The 26,340-nt window shown below is 38.9% G+C and overlaps 1 protein-coding gene across 2 annotated transcripts in view; it reads right to left on the reverse strand.

Moving 5' to 3' along the window:
* ANO3 (anoctamin 3) overlaps positions 1 to 26,340 on the reverse strand; it is a 364,404-nt gene that overhangs the window by 104,160 nt on the left and 233,904 nt on the right. For both annotated transcript variants that reach the window (XM_074955170.1, XM_074955171.1), the window contains exon 4: positions 13,715 to 13,851. In XM_074955170.1, the coding sequence (XP_074811271.1) occupies positions 13,715 to 13,851 (137 nt within the window). The remainder of the gene's footprint in view (positions 1 to 13,714; positions 13,852 to 26,340) is intronic.

Below are 26,340 nucleotides of genomic sequence, written 5' to 3' on the forward strand. Positions count from 1 at the left end.
CTTACTAATACCCCCCCCCCCCTCACATTCTCAGGCAAGAACATGATTGTAGAGGCTGGGGAATCTAAGAAAAACACCAAATATTACAGGACTCAAGATAAAATTGAGAGAGTTGGTCACACTACCCCATGATATTTCCAGTAGTATGTATAAGGAATTCTACAAAAACTGAAGTTCTGTATACATATAAGGGAAATCTGGCAAGTTTTAAAGGAGCAATCACTATAGTAGATTTTTCTCTACTACTATCTGCCTTTACTATCTGAACATCTTTATTAGAGATAGGTTCAACACATAACTTGGACCTGAGCACCTCTACTTTTGAGGTGTTTAATAACCTTGATCAAGATCCAGGAGATTACTCCCCGTTCTGTGGACTTGTATGTGTGTGTATTTTAAAATATTATAGGCTCCTTTAAGTGATATTCCTCTATCCTTAAGTGATACTCCTCTAATGAGTAACTGAAGATAGCTAGAGCAATACTAGGACTGTATAATGTGTTAATAACGACACTACATTTCACATGGTAGAACCACTGAGAAAGAGTTTAACTTCACTCAGGAGTTTTGAAAGGAAACTGCACTGTAAAACATTATTTTTTTATATGGACAGACTCTATGAACTCTGAGAGAAACAGAACATTAAGCAGTTAGTCTTCCCTACAGAGCATTAGGCCATGAGCCTGCAAAGATGCTTAACTTTTAGCATGCAAATGTTCCTACTGAAGCCAATTAGAATTATTCAGATGCTTAAAGTTAAGCATATGTGTAAGTGTTTGCGGGATCTGGGCTTTATACGTTACATTGCTCTCTGATACTTAGGTGTTACTCTCATATCTAAAGTCAGAATTTGTTGTTTAAAATATTGATACATATATAGTCGAAGTCATAGAAATGTTGTCAGTATACATATATGTATATATATGCTGTGTACACACATAACCCCCCCCCCACTTCACACTGTGAGACAATGGGTCAAATCCTACTACTACTGAAATCAGTGGTTAAATTCCCATTGTCTGGTCCCAACATTTACTTATAAGCTTGTTCCATATACTGTAAGCATTAAATGTGCTGAAAGACAGAGGACTTCACTCATATCATTATAAAAGAGATTCTCACTGACTAAATTAATGATAAATCTAAACTCCCAGAGTCTGTTTTTACTCGATTACTGTATTTTATAGAATTCCATTTCTCTGTTTGCTGTGATTCAGGTTATCTTAAATTATTTCCAGTAGAATCATTGTATATATGGTGAACTTAAGCTTCATTATGCAAATGTCTGTTTGTTAAAATTAAACACTTGTTATTTTAAGAAAAATGGAAAACATTTTGTAAAAAGAAAGTTGCAAAAAAATATATTTAAAATTGTGAGTTTCTGGGAGGAAAAGTGTGGTTGCTCTTAAAAAAGGTTGTCAGTTTTCCTTATGGTATAAGAGCATATGGAATTAAGTAACACTATGTCTCTAAGTGCAGTATTACTTCTATTCCATGTAGGAAATACAACAAATACTCAGGTAACATTATTTAGCCACCTAAGGCAATTAGCAAGTTAAGAGTGGTCCTTGTAAAGGTAACCCTATGACTTCCCATATTATGCCCAATATATATTAATTTTTTTTAACAGACATTTATGAATGAGTAAATGCGATAGCTGCATAATCATTATTTGGAAAAGGGAAAACTCCAGTATTGATCACATCTCTGCTGACAAACGTTTGCAGTTTCTTAAACTATCAGTACTTTAGTATTACTTTAACATCAGCCATAAAACAGTTTGATAGTAACATTTCTGGTTTTTAAAGCCATAATATGTGCCTCCAATATACATTATGTAAATAGGAAATCTAGTATTTTTCAGTAACATCATGCTTTCCTGAACCAAAAGCAGTTAAACATTTTTTTCCTTTTAGTCAGAACATACCCATTTACTACATTGTAATATGAAATGTTTATAAAAATTACCTTTTCTTTTGTACACCAAAATTAGAGTTTAGTATCCAAACACATTTAGAAGCATTCAAGGCAATGTAGGAGACAACCAGAGGCTCTGTCTAAAAACTTCCTTCAGAGTAACAAAAGGAACTCCCCCCACTGTCGTTCCTGTATCCTCCCTTAGCTTGAGACTTCAAAATGCTGGCCCACTTGCTTTGCTGTAAGTTTCTGGAAAAAGACATTGTTGTAGTCTGATTCCTTGCAGTGTGACTTACTCCATAGAGATTAATAAAAAAAGAGCCATTTGAGGTATCATAAATTTGCCTGGCATGGCTTTAGACATAGTGAGAACACAGAGATAATCAGTTATGCGAAGACAGTGGACACCGAGGCTTTACTTTTGTGTATTTGATTTGTCACCTTGATATTCACTCGTACATTAACTTATTATTGACTCGTGTTAGGAGCCCCAGTCCAGCAGCCCTTATTCAGGCAGAACTGCAACTGGCAGGGAAACTGGGGGAAAGTCTGCATTATTGGGCTCTACATTTATTGCTAACTCATTAGTAATATCTAATGAATCATTAGACATGAAGAAAGCTTTCCATAAAATGAGTCTGAGCCTTTTTTGATTGTTTCATTGGATGGATTTTGGTAACATTTCCTACTGTGTGAAAGTTTAATTTAATGTACTGTATGAAAAACTATACTATTGTTCAGAAATTATATGGCACTGAAAATTTATGTAACCCTAAAATCTGTTTGTTGAAACAATGTCTACAAGCAATATCTACACATAACAGGCTTATCAACCATTTATTATAGAATTATCTGTAACTCATGTGATACTAATGCATTCTGTAACATGCATTACAGCAAGGTATTAAAGCAAGCATTTTCATTTACTAGTAATTTAATCAATAGCTATAAATCATACATAAATGAAAACACTGTTGAAAGTGTTACTATATGTTATATATACAGCATATGGAGAGCTAGATTGCCCCTTTAAGCATAGCCCTGAGCAGGCTGTACTGACCCAAAGAAACCTAGATTGCTCTTCAGAAAAGTGCCTGCTCCCTCCCAGTGCACCCAGCTAACTTCGAGGTCAAGGCAGAGGAGCAGGAAGTCAAGTGATGGTCTTCTCTCTTTCCTACCCCCTATGGGGCACTGTACAAGGAGAGAGCAGTCTCTGGGTTTCTGAGTTGATGGATTGTGACTATGAATTGCTCTTTTGCAAGGAATTCAAGGGAGTGGGTGTCACATATGCAAGGTCCAGCAACATTCTCAGCCGCAAGTTGCAATGGGAATATTCACTTACATAAATGTTGACAAATATAGCCCCTAAGTATTCAACAACAAAACCCCCAAAAATAAAAAATGTAACCACCTGACTAGTGCCTGCAATCTGGTATGAACATTCAGATTCCTTTCTGCAACTGATTTGCAGCAACAAAACCCTAGGGTGTAAATTGCACCCACAAAAGGAAGGCCAATCTTCTGAGACATTATCCTACAAAATCTCCTTCATTTAAAAGCGATGATGTTCAGCCAACTGTAAACTTCCACTTCTAGGAAGACAGGATCAGGATGACAGCTTGTGAATTTGGTGTGACACCTCACTATACAAGAAAAATCATCTTGATGGGCTATTACCACTAATGAAGCTACATATTAAAACAAGATTTACACAGATGTCTTGCATTTTTTCAGTGAATCTACAAGAAAAAGAAATAATAGGGTATGTGGGTGGCTAATGAAACTGTAAATCTTTGTATGGTGCCTCCAAGGGAGTAGGAGCTCAGATCCAACTAGTCTTTCTGGCCTTACGATGTACAGTAAATAATAAACAAAGTGTATAGACCATTGCCTATCTGAAATTCCCATGTTTTAAAAAAAATTAAACACAGCGTCCTAACACGCCAAGATCCTGCTTCTGTGTGGGCAGACTCCAGAGCCATGTATTTTAGTGGTCTGTGAATTGCCATGCACACCTAGAGTACTGAATAAATAATTAATACCACCCCATTGGCCATGGGGTTATTATTTTTCCTTAGTAGAAGATGAGGAAACTAAGGCCCAGAGGGTGAAATCCTGGTTCAAACTAACAACAAAACTATAGTTGACTTCAACAAGGTCAGGATTTTGCCCAGAAGTAGCCTTGGACATAGGCTGAAATAGAATACTGGTTTCCCGATTTCCAGCCCTACATCTTAACTATGATCAGCCTTCTTCCCCTATAAACCTGTGGCAGGACTACACATATGTTTTGTCAATAAATTGTAATTGTACCTTACAATTGTAAAGACAAATTATGCTCCACATTTAAGACACCTAAATAAAGTCAACTTGATTTCCAGATGGCTTGAGTATGCACAATCCCTGTGAAGTAACTGGAACCTCTTAGCCTGGCAGGTTTGAAAATTTGGCCATTTAGGTAGTATCTAAATACAGATTTAGAGGCCTAGCTTCAGGCACCCATATTTGATAATTTTGGCCTCCAGTAGAATTTGTCCATCCACTATCATAAAAGTCAAAATGTTTATAAAACATTAAGTGCTGCACCATATGCTAGCAGAAATAGGTATATGCATAGAAATTAGCAACATCCAGCATGCAAGCGTATCAAACAATGCCAATTTAGGTACAAGTAATTTATTTACAACTGAACAATTTTTTCCACTGTTAACAGCTTTTCAAGTCTATGAGCAGGTCTACACTATGGGGGAAAGTCAATCTAAGCTACATAATTTGAGTTACATTAGTAGCGTAACTCAAGTCGATGCAGCTTAGATCTATTTACCACACTACGCTATATCGATGGAAGATGTTCTCCCATCAACTCCCCTTATTCTTCTTGTTCCGGTGGAGTACTGGAGTCGATGGGAGAGCAATCTGCACTAGACCCTCTAAATCGCCAAACTTCACTAGACCCTCTAAATCGACCCCTGGTTCACTGATCGCCACAGCGTCAATCCCCTGGTAACTGTAGACAAGCCCTATCTCAGAACAACAAAAAAATCCCAGGAACTGGCCTAAGGATAACCGGTTTCAAGGTTGGGTACTTCCCCTTATCATAGTATCTGAATGTCTTCAAAGTTAAATCTATAGCATCCATTATCAATATATTAATCTAGTATTCTATCCCTTGTCAATCTTGTTAACAGCCAACAAGTCACCTTGCCAATGGACCCCCGCAGAGACAAAAATATACTAAGAAAGTTTTAAAACTGGGGATCCCTTAAGCAAGAAAGGAATACATACATACGAATTTTATCTTGCATTCCTCAATACATGCCATGTTTAACTGCCATATTCCAGTTAATGAGGTGAAGAGGTTTCCTATGTGTAGCTACCATGAAAGTAATCAAATCGTGCAGCATACTAGAATTCCTACTGACCCTTTGATAGAATTATATGGAAGTTGTTGTCATCTACAAAAACATGGACCATTATGTGGGTTTACCATGAAAATGTTGTTGGTCTCAGCAAACAGAAACACTTATTTCTATTATTTGTTCGTGATAATGCCCATGAAATGCTAGAGACTTTCCAGACAGGCAAGAAGGGATGGTCATTGCCCGAAGGAGTTTTCAGTCTGACAGAACAACAGTCGGAAGTAGTCGGAAGTCAGAGAAGATGAACAACAAAATAGGTTTGTCTTCAGGGTGGTCAAACCACGTATGAGGTGGAAGAAGTCATGGAGGCAATTTGAAAGACTGACAAATATGTGGACTATGGTTGGAAGAGCAAAAGGGACAGGAATTGAATAAAGCCTGTGTGAAAAGCTTAGCTAATGCACATAAAAATGTGCAGAATGTAAACTCAGCTTTACAGTCCTAACTGGAGGTGGAATGAGAATGTCTTATACAGTAAAATCCTCAATCAATAAGAATTCCCCATTGTTCTTAGAGCTGCAGAAAATGCTACTAAGCAAAATAATCCTGGTTGCTGACTAACTTGTGAGGTGATCATGGTTTAATATTATGAATATTTGTTTCTCACGACTGTTTAGCCTGACCTTTACAATTATTTAATGTGCAGAAAACTGAATTTGAAGGACTGTCATTTTTTCTATGATTAATGTCAAAATTCAGGGGTTTATGACTCAACTCTCCAGCCTTAAATATTTCCTGGAAACAAACTGCCAGTAGTGTTAATTTGCATTGTTTTTTTCTAGGAGTGAGGCTGAAGCTCCAAAATTTATGTTCACTTTTGGTTTAGGATGATGTAAATTTGAAATCAAGACTCAAACATTGTAGATTACGAATTACTCATACCATATGGAATAACATACTTACACCTTTTTGAAACTTTTCAAGCTATGATGATGTGATTGGTTTTGCTAATATATTGCTGGATTTTGTGTTAAAAGTAGTACCAGATTCCTTTTTAACCTTTTTTGAAATCATCATTTGTCAAGAGCATTCAGAGACGCTTTCTAGAAATTATTTCAACACCCTGCTCAGTCAACATTTGTTTTCTGACGTGTCTTTTGAGAGATTGCTGGAATGGATCAACAAAACAACATATCTTCTATATTGCACCTTCAGGGTCCTCTGGTCTGCTGCCCTTGCTGTGCTGACAAAGTCACTCGGAGACCCTGGGGTTCAGTAACCATTGGTGCTACTTATTTACAGGTTGTGCTCCCACCACCTTTTCATCATACACAGCTTGGGATCTAGTATCTGCATCCAGGAGGGAAGAGTTATCGCTCTGCTTCCACTCCCTCACTCCCCCTGGCTTCTTTCCACTCAGTCTTTATATAGCCCCAGGTTAATTGGACCGGCAGCTGTTTCCCATTCCCCAGTTAGGTGCAGCTTTTTTCTAGCCAAAAGAAAAGGAATACTTGTGGCACCTTAGAGACTAACCAATTTATTTGAGCATGAGCTTTCGTGAGCTACAGCTCTCTTCATCGGATGCATACTGTGGAAAGTACAGAAGATCTTTTTATACACACAAACCATGAAAAAATGGGTGTTTACCACTACAAAAGGTTTTCTCTCCCCCCACCCCACTCTCCTGCTGGTAATAGCTTATCTAAAGTGATCACTCTCCTTACAATGTGTATGATAATCAAGTTGGGCCATTTCCAGCACAAATCCAGGTTTTCTCCCCCCCCCCCCCAAACCCACTCTCCTGTTGGTAATAGCTTATCTAAAGTGATCACTCTCCTTACAATGTGTATGATAATCAAGGTGGACCTTCCTCTAATAATAGATCTTTCCTCCTTGGGCAGTTGTGGTTAACCTTGGGAACTTGAAATAAATGGGTAACTATGACTTTTTCAGGAGATATTTTATATGGTAAATTGGGAAAGTAATTGCAGGGCCTGATAGAATGAAATCAGGCTGCATAAAATTAAACCATTGAGTCTGTCATCAAATCTGTGCCATATCACTTGTCCAGTTGATGTACTAAGCAATATTATCAAATTTCCAGGACCTGTCTTAACCCCTTCCCCCTGTTAAATTTCCATTTTTAGGATAGACAAAATGGAATCAGCAATCCAGGCAAAATATGTCAGCCACTTCATTCTGGCATCTCAAGTAGGTGGATTTTGCTGGTGGATGGGGTTTGGGAAAGTATCATCACTCTTCCCCTCACCCCTTATTTTGAGCACTGGGCAAAATTGGCCTAATTAGGTTAGAAGATCATTCATAGACGTCCTTAAGAACACAGTGTAGTTCTTAAGTCTACCTACAGTTTTGGTAATTAAAGTAATTTGAAAAGAAGTTAGTAGAGAGAAAAATTGTTCTGTAGCAGCATGTTTTATCTGCTTCTATTAACAATGGCCAACAGGCTCTACGAAATTAGCAGTTTGCATGTTCAACATCTAAAGTGCATTCTTTTGACAAAAGCATGAGTCACGTGAGCTTAATCTGTGAATTTCTTTCAATTTAACTAAAGTCGTCAGAACAAAGAAAAGTCCTTTTCCCAAACCGAATAAGTGATAGTGGTGCTAAAAAAGGGGCTTTTAAAAAACATTATTGAAAGAACCTTGATCTTCCAGGGTAGGCTGACTACAGTCAGTGTGCTCTGAAAAGAGTTAAATGAAGCTGGTGTCATCCATGAATAACAAGATGGTGTTGCCTACTAATGTAGCTTCTTCATATAAGAAATCTTTATAAAGAGAGTTCCATTTTTTTCCTCCAGACTCACAGGACCACTGTTCACCCATTTTAGAAAATTTGTACAAGAAAAAATATGTGGGTGTAATGATGAGTAGCATCAATTGAAGGATCAGTTGAAGGCCTATCACACAACTGTATTATGGCAGGAGCAGGCAGACAGTGGACTACACCCAGAAAAAAACTGGTTTTGAAGCTCCCCCCTCAGAATATTGGCCCTGCCCAGAAGTTATTTGCTCTTAAGATCTGACAGGGTCAAATCATAAAGTGTTATGGCTGCTGGAAAAATATTTTCCCATATTGTGATGATATTCATCACTCATTCACTAGTAAAATTCCTTAGCAAGGCAGTTTCCTAAATATTTACTGAGTCATTTATTTAACGAAACCTCAAAGTGACTGAGAGCTGTGCACTTATGAAGTGTGTTCATTCAGCAGCTCATGAATTCCATTTTAGGTTCATCATTCCACCCCTACCCCCCATATTTCCTCTTGAATCATTAACATTATTTATTGTTGGTTTTTTTCAGATTGCATTAGCCTGCTATTGGTTTTCTGTCAAGCTGTTCTACTCTCCTGTGAGTTTCCTTTCAGATCATAATGCTCTCTGCTTATTCTTCCTTTTGGTTATTTTATGTACTGAAGCACTTTTACAGCCAAATCCTTCCCCTCTGATGTGCACTTTTGGCTCCCATTGGATTTCCAGAGGTAGGAATATGAATAAAGTGTTGTATGTAAAGAAGACAATAAAGTTGTCTGAACTGGCAAAAGAATACTCAGGATCCCTTGGAATAGGACAAGTAAAAATAAACTAGTCTGACTTAAAAAGGGGTGTGGAATAAAACAGTAAGACCAGAAAGAAAGTAATTAATCAAAGGGAGTGGAAAATACAAGTAAATAATGTTTCAGTTCTACAGATGTCATACTACTCCTTCCATGCTCAGCTTCCTTTTCTACCTTTCTTGTTAGCTTAGCTGTCTCCCTTACTTCCCTCCAATCAGATGGGTTTCACTTCTCCTCTCCTTACTTTCAGGCAAGCCAAGACTATATTGAGATGCATTGCTGGGGACTTTATTACAGTCCCCTCTTTGTTTGATCTTTTCAAACTAGAGTGTGCAATTCCATATGCAGACACTTAAATTTTGCAACGCTTTTGAAAGTCAGTCCGTTTAAGTACAATATACTTACAATATACTTTTTATGTAGTATACTGTGCAATATACTTCTGGTTTGCCATAATTGCAGCTCCTTTTACAACAAAGCCCAGTTCCACATCCCTTTTCTGTCTACCTGTTAAAGCTTTTTCCATTTCAATAGGTTTTTAATTCATGAACTTTAAACTTATACTTTTAAAACATTCAAAATTCAGCAGGGTTGACATTCTTCTAATTCTGAGTTTCCTACTATTACAGCTGTTGGTCTTCTCCTTTTCCTTGGTTGAAATATTATTAATTTTGACCAGTCCATTCCATTCATTTTGCACATGCATCCCTGCACTTTGGCAGAAGTTTGGTTCCTTATAAAGACTCACTCACTACTGAACGTCTTGGTCCCATTCCTTTCATCTTAATTCACTCTATATTGTTCCTATTCCTTTTACTTATCAACTATCAACACCAAGAGTTTCAGCCCCTAAAAGATTTGACTTTTGGATTAATACATGGCTCTTTTTGCATTTTCTTTACCATGGCTCTTATACATGTAAACCTTGCATTCTGTGACATGAGAAAACAAGGGAAAATAAATTTTAAAAATAAATGTTAGTTTCAATATGGAAGTGAAATGTTCACATGGAAACCCCACATCATCGGTAGTTTCATATGGGTTGTACTTCATTACAAACATGACACCAGACCATGTTCATTAACAAATTCATGAATCATGGAACAATTTAAGGTTTTGCATCAAAATCTTAACAAACAAAGTCACTGTGTTATTGTGAAACAGATTGCAAAGTCTCATTCAGACCTTAAGAAATGGAAATATTGGTGGGGTGGAGGGTGCAAACCCAGGTAGACTATCACCGAAGAAAATGGTTGCCACAAACCCTACGGGGGTGGAATTTTCAAATGCAACTTCAAAAATGTCAGCCTGCAACTACTGATAGAGTTTTGTGGCATTCTGGTAATAAAAATATACTATGTATTTGACCATAAAGCTAAGCCATATTTAGCCACAGAAATCTAAGCACAGCACATATTAATATAAAGTGCCAGGCAATAAAAACAGTCACATGAGATATGCAATTTAAGCAACTCTAATATGCCTTCCCCTTTTTAAAAACACTGTTGTGTATGTACCTAGGTCCATCAAGGCATAAACAACAGGAAACAACCAATTGCTCATTCTGTAGTAGTCTGTGGTATAACAATAAATCAGTCACAAAAGTTCATCACTAAGTACTGAATGCAAAAGCTATTTGTCTTAAGATGACGACTCCAGTAGCATTAGGGCACAAAAAATTCATATGATATTGCTCTCTTTTAATTCTGTTTTAACCTATTATTAGCTAAATGGCTAGGACTATTAATATCAATGTTTAGAAATTGTAACAAAATTTGCACCTAAAGCCTCTATCAGAGATATCATTCTGCTTGACGAACAGTAGGTAGGCAAGCATTACACCTGTTTTACAGATGAGGAAACTGAGGCAAGAGGTGACATGACATGCAAGAGCAGGTGCTGATCTCTTAGGGATCTTTGGCCATTTTCATCAGCTGAAGCAGATGAATGCCGCTGCTGAAGTTCAATGCAGGGGGAACTCTGCATCTGCTTGAATTCAGATGGTCCCCGAAGGGAAGGGTAAGCTAAAGTGAGGCACCCTGTGGTAAGGATGTTTGTTTTCTATACGATCTGTACTCTATTTCTTGTGCGGTAAAGAAAAGAGCAATGGCATTAGAATCCTGTGCAAAGTGTCTGTGTGCTTCATGTATTACTCCGACCACACACCCCTTCTTGTAAACCAGAAGGCTGAAACATTTGGGTGGGAGAAGGTGTGTTTACAATATCAGGGGAGTAAGAACCAGTGCTGGCCTCTCTAGGTGGTTGCAGCTCTTAGAAAGAGGTGCTAGGCAGGGTGACCAGATGTCCCAGTTTTATAGGGACAGTCCTGATTTTGGGGGCTTTTTCTTACATAGGTGCCTATTACCCTGCACCCCATCCTGATTTTTCATACTTGCTATCTGGTCACCCTCGTGCTAGGTAGAGGGTCTGCATTCTGAGTGTGGGCCTAGGGTGCCTGGACTCCATTCAGATTCAGACTTCAAACACCCAGGGATTTAGTGGCTGGTTCTCTTCCTGACAGCAATTTGGTGAGCAGGCAAGACGGGGTGCTCAACTGGAGCTGTAACATGTGGCCAAGATTTTCAGAGGTGACTTCTGTTTTTAGGGACCCAACTTCAGAAATCTAAATGGGGCCTGATTTGCACAAAGTGCTGAGCACCCACTCTCTGACAGTCAGGCCCCTTTTAGATGTCTCAGTTGGGAACATAAAAACTGAGGCTCCCAAAATCCCTAGTCACTTCTGGGGAAAAAAAATACCCTCTAACTTTCCAACCTGAAGTTCTTTGGCAGATTCAGATCAAATATTTTTTTAATCTGAACTTTTATTGAATATGAAAGTGAATGTAATCACTTCAGTATCCCCTGTGCTATTACATTCAATTTCTTTCATGCTGCCCCTAAATACTTAATTTTCAATGTGCTGCAGAATTGTATATTGAAAACACAATTGCTTTGCAGAAATTGTCATGGGGGAACTGGAGGTTTTGTCAGGAGGCAGCTGTGGCTTTTAGCACTTTTGAAGGTCATATGTGCAATACTCATTTATTCTCATCCTACTTTGACAGCACATCCCCTTGGCAGATGCCTTAGAGTAGCTTTCAGTATTCTTGATGTGTACAGAAAAATATTACCCAAACCGCCATACACCAACAGAATAAGTCATTGTGAAGTGCCGTGTCACAGACCGACCGGTTAGCATCACTGTATTTCACAATGGTAAGAGACATTGATCTTGGAATAAATCATCTCTTTTTAGCACACCAACATAGGCTAATATGCTGGTGTATGTTTGATCTTTAATTCTCTTTTTAAAATTTTCTTACGAAAAAAGTCCTTATTCAACCTCTCTCCTCACCCTCCCTCCCATTAAGACAATACAAAGGGCCAAGTTCTGTCCTCTAGTGCAGTTTCCACTGAAATGGATGCAGGTTACACAGATGTATCAGAGAACAGAATTTGATCAAAGAGAGTAACACAAACAAACAAGAAAAAGAAAAGGAAATGGTGAGTCCAGTTTGTAATGGATTTCTTATCTCACCACCTTATGTGAAAAGCATCCCATGATGTGTAAGGTATCACAGCAGGAAAACCTCACAGATCATACAAACTGTTGGCCATCTGTGGTGCAGATTCCTGCAGAACTACGGTAATGACAATACTGTGATCTTTTCAGTAATTACAAGATTCTTTCCCTAGCACATACATAATGCTCAGTTAACAGGTTGCCAAAACCACGATGGGAATCAGGTTTCTGAAATGGCATAATGCTGATAAAACCTGGTGTTAACATGTAGATTAAAGTACATGTGTTCAGTCCCACTAGATGCAGGTTTGTGGAACAGGTGTGTGCCCACTTAAAATAAAGTAGCCTTAATTTGGTTTATGAATTAATTTGTGAATTAAGCTAAACCAAATTAAGGGCACTGAATTCTAAGAGTGGCCACACAGGGATTTAATGCAGTTTAACTAATCCACATTTAATCTGAACTAACTAAAAGTGTGAGTTTACCTTCCTGAGCATCCCCATGTAGACAAGCCTTAAGTGAAATTCAATTTGCTAAACAGGATGAAATGACAGTTTTCACTTTGTTCATATTCTTGATCATGGTAGGTTTTTCCAATGTTTTTGTGCCTGTGTGTCACACAGGTCCCTTCATGTTACCCACCTATAGTTGGAATAATTTTGCCTTTCATTAGCTGTGATTGCCTGCAACTGATATTTGGATTAGGATTTTTTCTCTCTTATTTTTCTAGATCATTCTTGTCTTTTAATTTACTGCAATTAAGCTTCCGAACACACCTACTACTAATTCATTGGGATGCACACGACCGACTTTACTTCTCTATATGTTGTGGTTCATATGCCCTTAATCCGAGACATTATTCCAGCCTTTAAAGTTTTAGAAGACTCCTGGATCTTATTTTTATGGGTCACAAAGACACAGCCTTAGTCCTTTCAGTATAATTGTTGTCTTTATTTATATATTTTTGATGTACTTGTGCCCTTATTTCTATAGGGAACTCCTGCTAATGTTATTGTAGGTCATGCTTATCATAATATTGAAGACTTTTACTTCTCTTTCTGTGGGGATGCCTGAATCTAATTCTTTGAGACAGTCTTGCACTACATCTGTTGGGGATTTCATGCTCTGAAATCTTGAGAGCACTTCTGGCCTTATTTGTATTGCTCGCTTGGGCCTTTATTGTTTGGTATCCCCTTAATTCTACGGAGAACTCCATATTTATTTATTTTTAAATCCAGCTGTAACAATCATTCCCTTTAAGGTAAACTTATATTATTTTTCAGAATTTAACCACATAATAACAATTCATATAATTTAATAAATTCTGTGGTCCATTACCTTCAAAGACGACTTAATCCGAGGTTCTGGTTTCTGTCTGGTAACCGTGTTTTGAATAAGCAGTGACTGATCTGTGCGAGAATCATAATTCCCATGTTCTGAATCATCTGTATATGTATCTTTGTCTTTTCCTATATCTCAGGGAAAACAAAACAAAAGAGATAGGCTCATTTGAGATTATAATGGAGACATACTTGTCATACTATTATAGCAGTAGTTGGGATAAGAACATTCCCTTTAAGCACCCACATTTGTGGCTTACAATATTCCCCCCTTCCCTACAACAGACTTTTGATCTGAAATTTTATCATGCTTGCTCTCAGTTTAGATGTGAAGCTTTTTGATTTATTAGAGTTTACATAAAATCTGTTCTGCAGCACTGGAGTGCGAGTGAAAAAGCATGATGTTTTCAGCTGTGCAAAAAAAAAAAAAACCACCCATGTTCTTGTGCTTTTATATAACTCTGCAATAGTTTGGACTGGACACTTCCAACTTGCTGTACAACCCACATACAATGTGGTCTCATGAAAGTCAGAAGACCTGGATTCTATTCCCAATTCTACCATAGGCCTGCTGTGTGACATTGGGCAACACATGTTAACACTCTGTGCCTCTTTCCACCATCTGTAAAATGAGTATATGATGTTATTTTCCTTAATTTAATTTTAGGAGCTATTTAGATCCCTCAGCTGTAGATAGGAACTGAAGATATTTGGCATGTTGCAGGAGATGCTCAGCACTTCATAGATCTGGCTCTAAGCATATACCAATTGTGGTTATCCATTACTCAAATATCTTCATAAATATAAGATAGCTTTGGACAGCTGAGGGCCTACTCCCCAGCCTGACAAGCCTTCCTCCCTTGCAGGTCTCCTGCTACCTAGTAGCAGTGGCTTTCTAGAGGAATTAAATGAAAGATGGGATTCAGAGCTTGAGTTCCAATATTAGCTGTACCAGTGGTTTTGCTGGGTGGCCTTGGGCAATATGTATTTTTGCCTCTCTCCACCCAATCATTAAAACAGGGAGCATGCTTGTAGTAAGTAACCTACAGAGCTATCGTGAGGGTTAATGATCGTACAGCAGTTGAAACATGTAAAGCACTACTTAAGTGTTGATTATTGTTATCCCTTGTATTATGGTAGCACCCTGGTCAACATCAGGAACCCATTGTGCTCGGCCCTGTAAAAACACAGAGCAAAAGACGTTCCTTGCCCCGAAGAGCTAAAATATAAATATCACTGTACCTTTCTTTCATAAGTGTATCCAAAGGAGGGAAGGGAGAAGGGCAACAATTCTGACAGTCTTTTTCTGATTACCTCCAATTTAAATTGTAACTATATTTGGGACAACTCCAGTGCATGTTGCCCATCCAGTTTGAATGTTACAGGTGGGCAGAAGGACAGTTTTGTGATTAAGTCACTGAACTGAGATTTGGGAGACTTATGTTTAGTAACTAGTTTTACCACAGACTCCTTATGTAACCTTGGACAAGTTACTTAATCTCTGTGCTTCAGTTCCCAACCTCTAAAATTGAGCTAACCCTTCCCTACCTCATTGAGGGATTTGTAAGAAAAAAGTATTAAATATTTGTGAATTTATTTTTAAAAGAAAAGCGGAAGAAAGAAATTGTTCCTATTGCAATTCAGCCATATTGTAGATATACAGACATAGTTTAAGACATCAAAGTTATCACTACATACACTGAGCCAAGTTCTCATTTCAGCTTTCACATCAACATGTGAAAATTCAGGGTAACTCTTGCACATTAATAGTTCCATTAAGTCCAGAAGGACTACTTGCATAAGTAAAGGCTTCTCACATGAAGAAAGTTTTGCAGGATCAGACCCTATGTGAATTGCAGGAGTTCAATTAAAAGTTACCACATTTTGCAAAACTTGTTAAGGTTCTGAAGTGTCTCGCCTCATTTGCTGAATGCACCATTACTACTGTGTACTAAGCCATTTTAGCTGACCAAGGATACCACCTCTGATTTATAATCACATGTTCCCTGAAAGATGAAGATGATATTCCCTGTCATCTCATTTGAAATACAGATATAAGAAAGGCTTTAGCAGAACATTTAGTCATGCCACCAGAAAGATCAAGAAATTTAGAATTAAAACAAACAGGCTTTTAATAGAAAAGAAAAAAAGGTTTGTATATGTTTTGACTGTAATTGTGTTTCTTATTTTTTTTTTTTACACCTAAATCACCTAGAGTGTTCTGTAAAAGGGAATGGGGCAGTGGAACACAGCAGAGGGGAAGGGAGGGAATGCTATCCTGAATTCTAAAAGAGCATCTGTATATTTTTGTGACTCATCATTATTCTTACTACTTTAGTTTAAAAAGGGATATAAAAACTAAGGTACGCCCATCTAAACACCAAGTAGAAAAGCTGACCCAATTCAGCGCTTGAATAGTATATGCTGATTTGAAAGATCTTGAAGTAATGTATTAGATATAATTGTAAGGGGATGAGTTCAACCAACATTATCAGATTTCCATGCCACAGAATCTCTGATCAAAAATTATTTTTTCATAGGTTGAGTGATCTATGATGTAGACATGTTCAGTGGGTTATTGAATCATGTCCAAAGTTCCCTCAGAAGAGAATACAGTAGCTACTCTTATTCAGAGGTTTCAGATACCATTGACAATGTACGCAAGATTAGTCACCTGAATTGAAACATTCAATTCAGGATTAGTATTATTCATGCCAGTTTTCTGCAAATATGTATTTTTAAATGGAGAGATGTATTCTCCACCATTCGGTATTTTCTTCTTCTTCTTATAGGAAATTAATTTCTCTCTCATTCAATTAATGATTTTTCTTCATCATGCTCCATTAAATGGAGTTTCCCTCCAAGTCCAAAGATAAATTAAATGTCTTGGGCCATTTCAGTTCAAATATGATCTTGAAAGTTCCCATCACAGCAGCATCCAGCTTCACCAGTAGAGAATGTCACCACAGAGAATAGTGAAATTTAAAAAAAACCACTATTTTCAGTATTTTCAGTATTTTAAAAAACTTTGAAACCTTCTGTCATCTTTCTCCACCACAATTTAGATGATAAAATACAAAAGCAAGTAAACATTTAAATGCAATTTGGAACTGCCAAAGGCCAAACAAAGAAGAGACATCCCTGGAATTTACGGTTAAAGAGTTTAATTGTCTGGGGATTCTTTTTTTAAAAATTCAACCTATCCAAAAAGGCAGCAAAAGGAACTCTCAGTCCCAGATCGGTTCGCACTCTTTGAAAGCATCTACCCTGAAATGATTATAAAGCAAAAAGAGGCTTTATATGCCTGCAGCTTCAAGGAATGACCATCAGAATAGCCTGCTCCCTCACGCTCTCTCCTCACCTCGTAGGAAATTTACTGTTTATTTCATCCCCTTATTTCCCAATCATGACTTGCCAGAAGCTATGACTATTTGTATCGATGTCATGGTTGACTACATCTCTCAACTAGCCTTGCTCTTCTGGTTCTTAGAGAGCCACTGGTTGAAACCATCAAAAACTGACCTGGTTCCAGACCACCATGTTCATGGAACTTGAGCATCTGGCTAAAAGCCAGGAACTTCAAACTAGGCTTCTTTGCAAACCTCAGACCACACCTCCAACACAACTTCCTCCTCTTTAGCAATAGTGTCTCCTGTCCCACAGCTATTTTGAGAGAAACATGGGACAGGTAATGCCAGTGAAAGAGGTTTCCCCTCATATGTCTCAAAGAGTTTATATGCCTTGTTAGAGAATTTTTAATGTGCTTTAATTCAGAAATGCAGCAAATGGATCAGATTCTCAGCTGCATAGTTCCATCTGCTTATGCAGTTTGACACCAGCTGAGAATCTGGTGCATCTGAATATACCAACTGAGCATGCACAGTTTAACACTTTTTCTTTACTTTAACATAATAGTAGAGATTCCACTTAAGACTTCATTATAGTAAGGCATGGCAAGAGAAGAATTATCTGAAAGAAGGTCTATGAAGACTTCATTTGAAGAAATGTAATATTTTAATGGCAAAATTATTTCAAACTACATTTGTGGCGGTGGGACGGGCAAGTTGCAATTCCCTAATGTAATGTAACATTTTGTTGGTAAAACAATTTCAATATCTATCCATTGAGGCACTTATGCTACTTTTTCCCTGTTATAACGTCCAATTCAAAACTGCCAAACAAATGCCAGACTGTGAAGACCCTTCTTAAAAAAAAAAAAAAAAAGGAACAAAAAAACTTCAATGGTGATACATTACAGTAAGTGACAAAACTGAAAAAAACTTACAAACGACATTTGGGTGATAAAAATGGCAGGTGCTATACAGAGTTGCTACTAGGGTTTTTATAGTCCACAACAGAAGTGTATGGCAGAGGTTGTCTGCTCTCGTTCCACGCATCCCTTCAAAACTTGTAGCCTCTCAGCAAGCACTCAGCAAATGAGTCTTAGACGGAGATTGTTATCTCATTGGTATAAATCAGGAATAATCCACTAAATTCAGTCGGGACTTTGGACCAGAGTTCTAAGGACAGGATCATTATATTTATGTTCATATTGTTTGTTCTGGAAATGACCCCCTAAACATATTTCTTCCCTACACAGATTCTTTGGGCCCCTGAAAGTATAATGTGTGGGCTGCTCCTTCAGGCCTCTTCAGAGACAAAATACAGGAACCCATTATCACTGCTTTAAACAGCATATCCAGTCTCCCTTGTTTCGGGTGTTCATGTGAATTCCCAGAATATGGCCAAAAGAAAAGAAAGCAGAAAGGCTTAGGTTTTGATCCCTGAAACACATGTGCATATACTTAACGTATGTGCTCTTACTTTAAGCATCTGAATAATCTCATAAACTTCAAAATAAAGTAAATTAAAGTTAATTGCTGAAAACAACATTACAATAACTGTCATTTTGTTCTTCTTAGTAGATGCCAATCTTGCAAACATAATTAGTGGGAAATCTTTATTTCCAATATAAAAAGTTACATGTTTTTGTTAAGTAACCACGTAAATTACATTGCTATGCATCCGATGAAGTGAGCTGTAGCTCACGAAAGCTCATGCTCAAATAAACTGGTTAGTCTCTAAGGTGCCACAAGTACTCCTTTTCTTTTTTCTTTTTATTGAGATTATTTTAATTGCTAAATCATTTTTGAACAGAAGTCACATAGCAAGTTTTATTTAAAACTTCATTAGCCTTGATTGACTGTGTGAATATAGTATTCTAAACAGGGCTGGATTAACCTTTTGTGGGCCAAGAACCAAACATATTTGTGGGCCCCACTAGGGAATGAAGGGGCCGGGGCAAGAGCACAGCCGGCAGGGTGGATTTGATTTAAAACATGATTTAAATCACTAGTCAGGAAGACTCAATTTAATCATGGTTTTCTACATAAAAGTGCATTCTTGTTGGTTGTTATAACCTTAATACATATTTTTTACAACTCAGAGATAGATGTAGGTTTCATTTTTAGAAGGTACACACTATACATTTTTAAAACAGGGATTTATTTTGAAAAAACTTTTCAGATGAGTTTTACAGCTATATCAGAAAATGAATCATTTTTGGTTATTTCATTTACCAAGGATAATTGAAGCAGATATCTATGAAGTCATTGGAATGTGAACTATATCCAATTCAACAGGTTAATCATTAATATTTGGTGGATTTTCTTGCCAGGCTGTATTATGAAGAGAACATCACCAGACAAACATTTAAATTGTTTTATTTAACTAAAACAACAACAACATTAAGTACCGGTATTCTGGATTTTTTTTCTTCAACAGCAAACATAATATTTTAACAAAAAAGCATATGTCCCTTGCTTCTCACATTTATCTCCAGACTTCTTCTCCTTGTCCAGATCTATTCCGCCCCCAACAATCTTCTATTCCTTGAATTTTTTGAAACTTTTCACTTTTAAAGAGAGGTAAGGGATTGATTCTGTGTACACAAATTTTCAGAGGGACAATAGAGCTGAGGTCTGTTATTTCTCACCTCTATATATTATTTATTTAAAAACATTTTTGCTGTTACAAGCATTTTACCTCTGGAGACACATATCCACAGTTTGAGAACTGCAAAACTGAGCATCTCTGATGGTATCTTCTAGACTGAGCACTGAGTCCCATTGGGTAGATAGAAAGATTAATTTAAATAATCTATACAGAAGCCTGTGGAACCCCATACGATTGGGTCCCTAATCCATGAACTATCAGAACTCATTTACAAAACTTTTCTTAAACATTACATGAATATATTGTCTCATACTATAGAATTAGAATTTATAATCCCTATTCCATGATGAGATATAATGTATCTTAATTAAAACTATCTTTAGATAGGTTTTTTCCTCAAAATCCAATTTAAATTAAAAAAAATCTGTTTTTTTTTTTAAAACAAGTAATTGATTTTTATCCACCTTGATAGCGGGGCATGGCGGGGTGGGGGGAAGGATTGGTCCCCAGCTGGAGCAAGGCAGGGGCCACCGGCAAGATGAGCGCAGTGGGGCATGGGGGGAGGATTAGTCCCTTCTGACTGGAGCAAGGCAGGGGCCAGGGGCAAAAGCATAGTGGGGCAGGAGCTAGGGTTGGTCCCAAGAACAAGGGAGGGGCCGGGAGTAAACTGCAAGCACAGCAGGGCTGGGGAGGGGGTAAACAGGATCCTGCCCATTGCCCCTGCCCACATAGATCAGGTACCTACCTTCTCCCTGGTTCTAGCCCATTCTCTTCGTCTCTCCGTGCACTGAGCTGAGGGTGGGGATGCACTGAGCACAGGGCTGGGGGTGCAGGGTCTGGGACGGAGTTAGGGTGTAGGAGCAGGCTGGGGGATGCAGTGCAGGGTCTGGCCAGGAGCTAGAGTGAGGGAGGGGGCTCAGGGTTGGGGCAGGAGGTTAGGTTGTGGAGCGCTTACCTGGGGCAGCTCCCATTTGGTGCAAGGGGTGCAGATGGGAATGGGGGGGCGGGGTGGGTGCAGGCCTGATTGGTGCTCAGGGTGGGGATGGGGATGGGGATGTGGAGGGGGTGCAGGAATCAGGACTGTGGGCTGGGTGTGTGTGTGGGGGTGCAGAGTCGGGGCATGGGGGACTGGGTATGTGAGGGGGGTGCAGGAGTCAGGGCAGAGGGCTGGAGGTGTGGGCTGGGTTGGGGGGGTGCTCCCAGTCCCCTGCCCTGAGTGACTCACGGCAGGGGGCTGGAGGGGGTATGCCCTGATTCCACCCCCCTCCCCAAGGCCCTGCCCCCACCTCTTCTCCGCCTCCTCCCCTGAGCGGCAAGCGTGCTGCGGCTCCACTCCTTCCCCTCCCTCATGCGGGCGAACAGCTGTTCGGTGGCGGGGGAAGTGCTGGGGAAAAGAGGTGGGAGAGGAGGGAATTTGGCTGCCAGTGGAGCCTGCCCTGCTGCAGCAGGAGCTGGTGGGACCAAGCTTCTGCCCCCTGCCCACCGCTCTCTCCTGTGGAGAAGAGCGGAGTGGGCCGGCCGGGGCCCCTTTGGAGCATGGGACTGGTGCCAGTGTCGCCATGGTAAATCCGGTACGGACTCTAAAGCTCCAAATGCAGTATGGTAGCCATGCAGGTGCATAAATAAGCTATTATGATAATTAATATCTGTAAATTAGACTACTGCTGAGGGAAAACTTCTATATTGTACCAGTTAAATTTTTATAGTCCTGGGAAATTAAGCAACATGAAGAAAGAAAAAAAACCCAAAACACCAAAACAAAAAAAGCTAAAAAACCCCACACAACAAAAAAAAAAAGTGTTTTTTCAAAGAAAACCAAAGACGTTTTGATAATTTCAGCAAGCAAAAAAAGTGACATTTTTTACTTTTAAACTTAGGACTAACTCATATTCCTATTGAAGTCAATGGGACAAGGATTTGCCTTTAATTAAATTAGCTATCAAGAAATAAATACTAATACTAAATAAATACTAATAATTGTGTGTACACACACACACACACACACACACACACACACACTTATTAGTATTTCAGAATGCTATACCTGGTAGATGGACCAGCACATGATATGCACTTGGCCCCGCATTCCACACTCAGCAGCGCAAAGCGATTTAAAGGAGTTCCAGGCGTCACTCAAGAAGATGCTAGACTTCTTCTTCAGAATTGATTAGAAACTTAGGAGTCTGGTTAGTATATTGTTTTGTTTTGTCTTCTCAGTCACATAAAAATGTGACCAGTGATTTCAGTGCTTACACATCATCGAAGGCATCTAGCCTTTTAGCATAAGCAAACTCTAAATCTGTGAATGTGAATTTCACAATGAAGGAATGTAAGAGATTAAAAACTGTTGACCAGACTTTTTAATTCTAGGAATCCTTTGTCTGGTAATGCCTGAAAGTACTCAGTATATAATTTGGACACAGGTTTCTCCCCCCACAAGGTCTGGCCATGTTAGTACAGTATGCGTCTTCTGGATAGCTAGAGATAGGACACTAGATGGGGAGGGCATGTACCTTAAGCAAATTAAGAGAATTCTTTCCCAGATATCTGCCTGGTGGGTCTTGCCCACATGCTCAAGGTCTAACTAATTGCCATATTTGCAGTCAGGAAAAAATTTTCCTCTGGGTCAGATTGGTAGAGACCCTGGGGCGTTTTCACCTTCCTCTGCAGCATGGGGTACGAGTCACTTGCAGGTTTAAAGTAGTGTAAATAGTGAATTATCTGTAACTTGGAGTCTTTAAACCATGATTTGAGGACTTCAGTAACTCAGCCAGAGGTTAGGGGTCTATTACAGGAATGGGTGGGTGAGGTTCTGTTGCTTGCAATGTGCAGGAGGTCAGACTAGATGATCATGATTGTACCTTCTGACCTTAAAGTTTATGAGTCTATGGCTAAGGGAGCCATTTCACATCTTCTAATGCCTAAAATAACCACCTCTGCACCTCTTGTATAAGAAAATATTGACATAATACTACTCCCATTTTTACATCTTACATAATGTTGCTCAAGTTTTTGACTATTATCATGTAGAATACTGTATGGTTTTTGTTTGTTTTAAACAAGGCATAGCACACTGATAGGGAAATTTAATTTTAAAAACTGCCATTAAATAAGTAGTAGAGTGCTTCAAGGATTTTCTCATCACTAGATAGTCTCAATCCTTAACTCTATGCAATGACTTCAATCTATGAATTTAAGGCTGGATCCTATAGTTCAGCAGTTCTCAAACTGTGGGTGAGAAGAGTGCAGTCAGATACTTGTCAGAGTCTCTAGTGAGAGATGTTAAACAATGTCCCAGCCCATATAAAATACAGCAAGTTCACTTTATGTATAAGTCTTCTAATTTTCATTGACACAAAGTAACTAGGACCATATAGCTGCACACAGTTACAAAAAAAAAGTGAGGTCAGATTCTGTGTGTGACTCATTTAACTTACTTTTTTGGAGGCTCTATTGAGGGCACTTTGCTGTGTCAAATAGGGTTCCATAAAATAAACCACTACTTGCACAAACACCTGGATGGAGAGTTCCAAATGTGCTCTGAGTTCTTGAACTTATGATCATTTGCTTTCCATGTGAGAATAAAACTTGATCTTTTCCAAATCCCCAGAATAATGTCACAACTGGGGGCCGGGGGAAGAAGAGGACAGCTGAAGCAAATTCAGAGACTTTTGTGCTGTATTTTATCCAACTGTACTGCAAATGGTGATGTTGCTGGGTGATAAAATAGCTTCTAATTTAGTGTTCCATTGCATCTTCCACTCACCCAGTTCAGCAGGCATAGAGCTTTTGTACTGCTATAACTATATCAGAATATTTGAAATTAAGTGGCAGATTTCTGACACCTTTACTCATGTTGCATAGAATCTTAGGCTATGTCTACTCTACGACCCTTACAACAACATTGTAAGGTGTGCTGTGTGGCTGCTCTTTATCGCCAGAAGAGCACCCTCCCAGTGACAAAATAAAGCCACCCTCAACAAAGGGTGGCAGCTTTGTTGCGGGAGCGTGGCTCCCACTGATGAAGGGCTAGCCACACCCTCACTTTTCATGACTAAAACTTTTGTCGTTCAGGGGTGTGTTTTTTTCATTCCCTGAGTGACAAGTGTTTTAATGGTGAAAGTGCCAGTGTAGACAAAGCCTTAGTCCCAATGAGTAGAGTATTTATTGATTAAAGTGCTACTTAAGATAAGAGTGGTAAAATTGGCTTCTAGATAAGCAATGAGACTCGGAGCTAGATTTACGAACGTATTTAGGTGCCAAAGGATGCAGATAAGCATTAGTAGGATTTTCAAAAGCATCTAAGAAGATTAGGTGCCAAAGTGCTTTTGCAAATCCCACTAAGCACCTACCGACATCTATAGGTGCCTAAGTACAATCAGAAACAAGGCCCTCAATCTTTGAAAGAGTGCACATTAAATCTTTCAAGGGGGGAAAAAAAAGCAAGCAGGCAGCATTAACGCCAATGTTCAGTACATCTGGGAAGTTGACTGGGGAACAAAGTGTGCCAGGTAACAAAGGTTTCCTTGCTCTGCAGTGCTCCAGTCCTGCCACTGTCCTTATGTTCTCAAATACAAAGGCGCTCCCAAGGAAAGCACAGAGAGAACAGTGAAGTTACTGTTTTTCCTTTTCTGTGTGGTTTGGTGCCTGTGCTCCCAATTCTGCTCTCTTTGCTCCGCACCATGCAGTGGAGGAGAGCATTTGTCCTGTAGTGGTTATAACTGAAGGCAATGCATATAAATAAAGGGCAAAGTAGGAGTGGAAGTGGTTTAGTATTGAGGACAGAGCAGAGTGAACACAAAACTCTGTTGTCAGCTACATAAATAAAACAATTAAACTTTACTCATGTGTGCTGCAGTTTTTAGTGCAATGGTAAGACGCTTATTAAAACAAGCTATTTAACATTAATTTTGCCAGCTCTCATCAGCCCATTAGAAAGTACAAAACATGTTATGTAATAACTACTGCTATCTAAATGCTACAGAGGCTGGGAAGAGGACATTTGGGTGACTATTTATGGAAATTCAATATTACTTCAACTATCAGCATCCTTGCTTTGGAGCCAAAAGTCCCGAGTTGAAATCCCCAGAAGAGCAGATTCCTGCACAGATTCACAATTAAACTGAAAAATAATTCTTAAAAAGTTTCCCTTTAATTACTTAACTCCCATTAATGAATCCAGCTGCATGATCTTTAAAACGGAAAACAATTTCCTTTTTAGAACTGTATGTATGTACAACCCTTCCTTGATTAACTCCCAGATTGACTATTTCACTTCACCCTTGTGCACTAGTATGCTTTTTTATCAAGCATTTCTACACCTTGTCTGAAATCCAAATATGATATAATGCTTGATTATATGCGGATACTGTGAAGGACTCAATCAACAGATTAGTGTGGCTACATATCTAATGGTTCTAGAACTAAAAACATTTCTTGTTTATGTGACTTTCTTCATTTAGTTGGCTCAGCTCACTGGACATGGCTTATTTTCATTAAATTAAATTTTGCACTGCTTTGCACAATGCTTTGTGATACAAGACAAATGGGCCAGATCCTCGGCTGGTGTAAATCACTGTTACCTCTACTGAAATCACGTTTGAGTTCACTTAATGAATATACCAATCAAATCCTGCTGAGGAACAAGCCCAATACAAAGTAAAAGGGCCTTATGGGGCATATCTTTATGGGGGAAAAAAAGATGGCAGAAGGTAACTAGAAGGCAATCCTAAACATATACTTCTTTCCCCAAACAAATACCCACAGAGGGTTTAATTTTCAAAGGCACTGTCATAAATATAAAGGGAAGGGTAACAACCTTCCTGTATACAGTACCGTAAAATCCATCCTGGCCAGAGGAGGCACAAAATCCTGTCACCTGTAAAGGGTTAAGAAGCTCAGGTAACCTGGCTGGCACCTGACCAAAAGGACCAATAAGGGGATAAGATACTTTCAAATTGGGGTGGGGTGTGGGGGGGAAGGTTTTTGGTCTGTCTGTTCTGTGTGCTGACACAGATCAAAGAAGCAAGCAATCCAGCTCCATTAGAATTAGTAAGTAAGTACTAGCAAGGGAATGCGTTAGCTTATTTTTGTTTTGGCTTGTGATTTTCTCTGTGCTGAGACGAAGGTGTATTCCTGGTTTTCTTTTTGTAACTTTAAAGTTTGGACCAGAGGGAAATCATCTGTGTTTTTGAATCTGATTGCCCTGTAAGATTATCTTCCATTCTAATTTTACAGAGGTGCTTCTTTTACCCTTTTTCTTTATAATAAAGTTCTGTTTCTTTTAGAAACTGATTGGGTTTTTTTTTAGTGTCCTAAAAAAACCCCCAAGATTGGTCTGTGCTCATCTTGTTCTTTCTCAAGCCTCCCCAGGAAAGAGGGTGTGAGAGCTTGGGGTGATATTAGGGGGGAGTAGGAACTCCAGGTGGTCCTTTCCCTGAGTTTGTCTAAATCACTTGGTGGTGGCAGCGTTACCTAATCTAAGGTACAAGGGAGAATTTGTGCCTTGGGGCGTTTTTAACCTAAGCTGGTAGAAATAAGCATGGGGGGGTCTCTCAGGAGGGTCCCAATGTCTGTACCCTAGAGTTAAGAGTGGGGAGGGAACCGTGACAGGCGCAAACTGTAGTTAAGTACCCATTTCCCATTCTGAGTCAGTGGGTGCTTGAGCCC

The sequence above is a fragment of the Natator depressus genome, chromosome 6 (assembly GCF_965152275.1).
Source record: "Natator depressus isolate rNatDep1 chromosome 6, rNatDep2.hap1, whole genome shotgun sequence".
In the NCBI taxonomy this organism is placed as follows: Eukaryota; Metazoa; Chordata; order Testudines; family Cheloniidae; genus Natator; species Natator depressus.